General features: G+C 36.8%; 2 protein-coding genes across 3 annotated transcripts in view; both read left to right on the top strand.

The window, feature by feature from the left end:
* LOC147466919 (uncharacterized) overlaps positions 1 to 301 on the top strand; it is a 1,632-nt gene extending 1,331 nt beyond the window's left edge. Inside the window, exon 3 of the mRNA XM_086534062.1 lies at positions 221 to 301. Within this exon, the coding sequence (XP_086390188.1) occupies positions 221 to 301 (81 nt within the window). The remainder of the gene's footprint in view (positions 1 to 220) is intronic.
* The window catches only part of LOC122254906 (uncharacterized), a 4,894-nt gene extending 366 nt beyond the window's left edge, over positions 1 to 4,528 (top strand). The window contains exons 1-5 of one of the 2 annotated variants that reach the window (XM_043018764.2): positions 1 to 673; positions 785 to 963; positions 2,132 to 2,259; positions 2,509 to 2,632; positions 3,411 to 4,528. The exon at positions 1 to 673 is cut by the window's left edge and continues 100 nt beyond it. In XM_043018764.2, the coding sequence (XP_042874698.2) occupies positions 795 to 963; positions 2,132 to 2,259; positions 2,509 to 2,632; positions 3,411 to 3,571 (582 nt within the window). In that variant the 5' untranslated portion in view covers positions 1 to 673; positions 785 to 794 and the 3' untranslated portion in view covers positions 3,572 to 4,528. The remainder of the gene's footprint in view (positions 674 to 784; positions 964 to 2,131; positions 2,260 to 2,508; positions 2,633 to 3,410) is intronic. The other variant, XM_043018763.2, reaches the window with a different exon arrangement.
* Positions 4,529 to 5,819: the final 1,291 nt, after the last annotated feature.

Here is a 5,819-nt window from a genome sequence, read left to right as displayed (position 1 = left end):
AGAATGTCCTAAAGGAGGGGATGATTTAGGAAATGGAAGAAGGAATAGAGAGTATTTAAATTATTATAGGAACCTCAAGGTAGATTTATTTAGACTTAATCGAGTTCTTATGAATTGAATTAATATTCACACAGAAAAAAAACTCTTAGGAAGAGTCATGAGCTCTTCATAGTAGATACTCAGAAAATAGCCACACAGGTTCTTGACCCATTCATGCCAGGGCTATTCTGGCTCTGAAGGTCAGAATGCTGTGGTTTTTGAACGCACAAGCCTAACGCCTTGGGATTCTTGGGCACACTAACTGCGAGCCTAGGCTGTTTGCTCACTCACCCCGAGTGCCGGCCTTGACCAAATATCTCGGTGCCGGCGTCTGACCCAAAAACCACGAAACATGTCAGCACGTCAGCCGGCATGAATGGGTTAAGATAAAGGAATTTATTATAGGTATGTTTCCTGCATTCTATCCAAATCTACAAGAAACTTGTGATTTGGGTTTTTTCTTAGTGTAAAGTCCAACCTGATAATGGTACTGAGTCAGTTGAGTACTATGATAGCCACACTTATCTCTTCAGCAAAGGTCAACATTCTCTATTTATTATTAATAATTACTGTGTAGTACAGAGATAAGAATGATGCCAGTTTGTGTCATAGGCAGGATATCCTAAGCACACCTGTAATATTGAAAATTTTATATTATAGGCATATCGCATCATCTAATACTTCTATAAAGAACAAAAATCTTATGTGAGTCCGTTATTCATTTCGTAATTGATCTATGTTCCAGAGAGACGAAAATGGATCGTCGGATATCGACCGCTCTGTCAGACTTAGTCTTAGCCTTGTCTGCCTTGTGGGGTTTCCGGATGCTGAGTGAAAATCAGACAGGAGACTTCCAGTTTGGGAAATGGTGGTTTATGCTGATGATTATAGCGGCTTCCCTTGGCGTTGCCCGATTCGGAGCACGTAAGTGTGTGTGTGTGTCTTGGTATTGAAAAGCGGGACATGTGATTAACAAGTTTTGCCACATTTTGTATTAGAATGTATAGGAAAGATATTTTTAAAAGTATGACCTAGTATCTATCCCCCTTTGCTGACAGGGGATAGATTTGCTTACCCAGGCTCCGGGATGGGTTTTATTTCTGAGCGAGGTAGCTTCAGCAATATACCTTGACTTTTTCCACTGCCTTTAACCCATTTACGCCGGGGCGGTTCCGGCTTTGCACGGTCACAAGCTGTGAGTCTGGGCTGCCCGCTCACTCACCCTGAGCGCCGGCCTTGCCCTCATATCTCGTCCCCGGCGTCTGACGCAAAAACCACAAAACGTGTCAGCACGTCAACTGGCGTGAATGGGTTAAGTCTCTCATTGTAGAGCTAGAGCCATTTTTTTTTTTTTTTTTTTATACTGTATTTAGAGACTTATATCTGTCATATCACAGGCTCTATCAATTCTGTATTTGACTAAAATTGTAATTCAGGGTCCATATCTTCTCATTTTTTTTCTTTATACTTAATGTGATAGAAGTATTGCTGTTTTAGGGGAGGACAAAAAGCAACTTTATTTTTTCTTATTTGTGTGCTGTCATGAACAAATACGAAACAAATAACCATCCACAATGAAGATAACATGAAGAGGTAGGGAAGAGGAAGGAAACTTGTGCTTATGACTGTGAGTGCCATGGTGAAAGGTATCCATATTGGCACAGGAGCTCATTGTAGACATTGGGCATTGTTTGAGTCACCTTCCTTTTCCCGTTCTGCATGCACATCCTTCATCTGCGGTACTTTAGAGCAAGAGGTCATCAGCTTGCTGTGTGCCATCGCTCTCTAAAGATAGTGCTTGCTAGAGATCGCAGATGGGTGACCATAGATTCAAGGCTCTCTCTCCTGCTGATGCTGGAAGAAACTGGTGACATCTAGGTTTTGGATGTTAGGTGAAACCCATATTGCTTAATATTATGGCAAGTATAGTAATTATGACTGCAATTGTCAACATCACTCACCAAAATCCTCGAATGTCATGATGCCCATTGTCAGCTCCTGCGTCATGTCTGATGAAAATACATGTCACCTGTCGTTAACGGGTTAATGACAGGAAACAAAACTGAATAATTGTATATTTCTGTTTTTTCAGTATTGCCAAATTATGAGACTGGTATTGTGAAATATCACATGATCTTCTCGTGGTTGTGCCGTGCCATAGGTGTTCCATGCCTGGCAGCGGAGGTGTGCAAGTACTACAAATTTACCACAGCTGGACAGGTATGCAAAAGAATCATAGGGTCTCATTGAGTTTCTCATTAGAATGTGTTTTGAACTTATAGTACAAGGAAACAAATATGATATTTTTAAATTGAATATGATTCTGTGTTAAGATTTGTGATGATTGATAATAGAGAAAATGTTCTCTTTCCTTTTTATGCATACTAGTTAAGGATAAGCAGCCTACTCTTGATTCAGAAATGTTGATTCACACCTCAGTATAGAACCCCAATTTAAATTCTTTTTCAGGGCTTCTTATTAAGTGCTGTTGCGACATTCATAACGTCCTCCCTTAGAAGTCAACACAAGGAAAAAGTTACAGAGTTGATAAATGGATTATCCGTTATCATGATTTTAGTCTTAGGTATAACAGGTGAGTAATGTATAGCATTTGTTTTTATTGTAATAATTCTGAGATCGAGGGTAAGTGTTTTCTCTTGCACAGAATATAGAGAAATATAACACACACACACACGCACACGCACACGCACACGCACACGCACACGCACACGCACACGCACACGCACACGCACACGCACACGCACACGCACACGCACACGCACACGCACACGCACACACACACACACACACACACACACACACACACACACACACACTTACACTCACTCACTCACTCACTCACTCACACACTCACACTCACACTCACACTCACACTCACACTTACTCACTTTTAACCCATTGCAGACGGGGATAAATTTGCTTGCCCAGCCTCCAAAAACTAGAGCGTTTTTTGTGTTTTGTTTTTTGTGTGTTTTATTGAGTTTAGAGACCATTATTTTCTTTATACTCAGTGTGATAGAAGTATTACTGTTTTATGGAAGGACAAAAGGCAACTTTATTTTTTTCGTATTTTTGTGCTGTCATGAACGCTACAATAAATATAAAAAGAAGAGGTAGGGAAGAGGAATGAAACCTGTGCGGTTAATAGGACATTGATCTATATATTAGTAACAACCCACTTCTATTTTAATTTTGCCTCCCATTAAAAGAAAGTGAAAAATAAGTTAACAGATAATTCATTAAAAGATCAAAGCATTATATAGAATTTAGAGAATTGTGAATCATTACATGCAGTTTTTATGAATATGGTAAGATAATGTGTTTTTCTTTTTTCTCTATCTCAATTTCAGCTGGTAATGCATGGCTGATAGCCACCAGTGTTCTCTTTGTGCTGTCGGGGATGGTTGGCGTTGAAGGTGAGATCCAGTCGCTTAAAGTACCTCGCGTGGATGTCTTTCACTACATACTTGTTGCAATTAACTATTGTATTGTCTGGGGGTTTGAAAAATAGGTTTATTTTATACTAAATTTTATCTAATATTGTGATGTTCAAGACCTCTTTAAAGATGGGTATGCAGCTTTTGTATATTTTCACAACAATGTCTAGTCACAAATTTCATCATTAGATTGTATTAGAATCCTGCAATTAGAGAGAGTTGGAGGAGTTGTTCTTTATGTCTTGCAGTTTTATTAATAAGTATTAATAGGAAGCTCAATAAAATCATTTATCCCAGTCTTTACCAAATGTATTATTTCTTGAAATAGATTTACATGATAGGTAACCGAAAAAGGGAAATGTAAAACCTAAAATCAAAAGGCAGACCTCGGTTTTCATTATTTTTTATATCAGAGTTTGATTTTTTATGTTTTGTTAATATTATGAAATCATAAATTAACCCAGTTCATTGATGTATGATAAAGGGAGGGGTTTCCAGATGTGAGTGTGAGAAATGTAAAATCGGACATCTCTGCAAAATGTGTATTTCAAAATTTGTTTTTTCATGGGTCAATTATAGAATATTGGTATAATAAATGTATCATGGGTATTGACTACCAGATTTTATTTTTTTATTAAGATCTTACAAAGTATCAAATGTAGTGAGTACTTTAGCCGACTAGAGTTCATGTGAGAAAAGATTCAATTGATAGAAGACTCATTGCTAAAAGAAGGAATATTTTGAGGTAAAATACCAGTTGTATTGGATCAGCAAATTATAATTTAGTTTAGAGGTAGAATGTACTTATAATAACAATATAGGGTATTTAGCAAAATCATAATATTATCATCTTGTAAATTGTATTGATGACTGTATAACCTTTTTTATAATTTTGTGGTTGTCATAATATTTGAATGTTAAAAAAATTGTTGACTGTTAAATAATTGTTAAGAGTGACGTACAAGCTTGTAATATAAATATTGTTTGGAACTATTCATGTAGTCTTTCAAACAAATAAACAAAAATATCAAGTTCTGGTGTATTTTGCCTGCATATCTATTACAAACTGTCAAAGAAAAAAAATGGAAGATCACTGTAAATACAAGATGGACATTTCCCTGCATATTACACTCATGAAATCATGCACAGAAAAACATGGAAGGTCCTGCTTAGTAGATGAATATGAAAAGTAGTACAATGTAGGTAAAATATTTTTGGCTAAAAAAGATAAAGAATGAAAAGTTATTTTCTCATTGTTAGTTTATGTTGAAAATTCTCTTTATGTACGACTGAATAGGTTATAGTGAAATGAGAACAATATTAAGCATAAAAAATAGCAAAATACATGTTGGGTGACATGGATTCAGATAACAAAAAGACAACAAAACCACATGTAAGTCCAGAATCCTTCAGAACCTCAAAGCTTTTTATATGAAAAGGGGTTTGAAGATGATGATTAACCCATTCATGCCGGGGGCATTCCAGCCTTGCAATTTACAATGCCGGGGCTCTTGAACGCATAGGCCTAAATCAATTAAATGATGGACGCCGTATGACGGCACCCTGCGAACGGGCCTTGAATGCGCGGTACCCGTGGTGTACCACCCGTCCAGAGAGGGTTAAGATTAAGAATGAACAAAAAAGAAAAACTTATCTAATCTGTGCTTAGCAGAAGAGCACACTGAAAATTTCAGAAATTTCAGAGAACTCATTGTTAAAAATACTTTAGATTATTTCAGATAGTGGATAAAAAAAAAAATTAAATAAAATAAAATATTGGTAACAGCTGTTGTTCAGAGACATCACTTTTACTACTTATTTTGACAATCAAAAAGGGGAAAAAAAAATCAGCTGTAAATCAATAAAAGTATGTAATAATTTGTGCTGAAGAATTATAAGCTGTAAAAATAACCCTTTTCTTATAATTCTTGGGGGTAAATCAGACACAATTCTGCAAAAATTGTTTCTACAATAATGATATATTTACAGCAGGAAAACAAATTCAATCTAGTGAGTAGTCAAGAACCTCATATGATCTGAAATTGCACAAAAAAATTGTACAAATACTAAATGACCTTTAGGATTACAAATTTGTGCCCTCTTAGATGTCTTTTGAACACGCTCTCAGTACATCATGGGAAGACAGGGCAGGAGTCAGTGAAGAGGGGTAGGGTAAAGATGAAAAGATGGGATATTGGACATGGAAAACTTTTAAATATATGAGCACCAAAACTGGATGTCTGATCTATCCTTAACCCAATGACGACAATGTGTCACACCCATGTGACACACCGTCGTGCCTGATGACGGGGCGACACACCA

The sequence above is a fragment of the Penaeus japonicus genome, unplaced genomic scaffold (genome assembly GCF_977035675.1).
Source record: "Penaeus japonicus unplaced genomic scaffold, GWHDUDI00000001_assembly GWHDUDI00000040, whole genome shotgun sequence".
Taxonomy (NCBI): Eukaryota; Metazoa; Arthropoda; class Malacostraca; order Decapoda; family Penaeidae; genus Penaeus; species Penaeus japonicus.
Note: the sequence above shows the minus strand (reverse complement) of the source record. Positions and strands in the feature narration are given on the sequence as shown.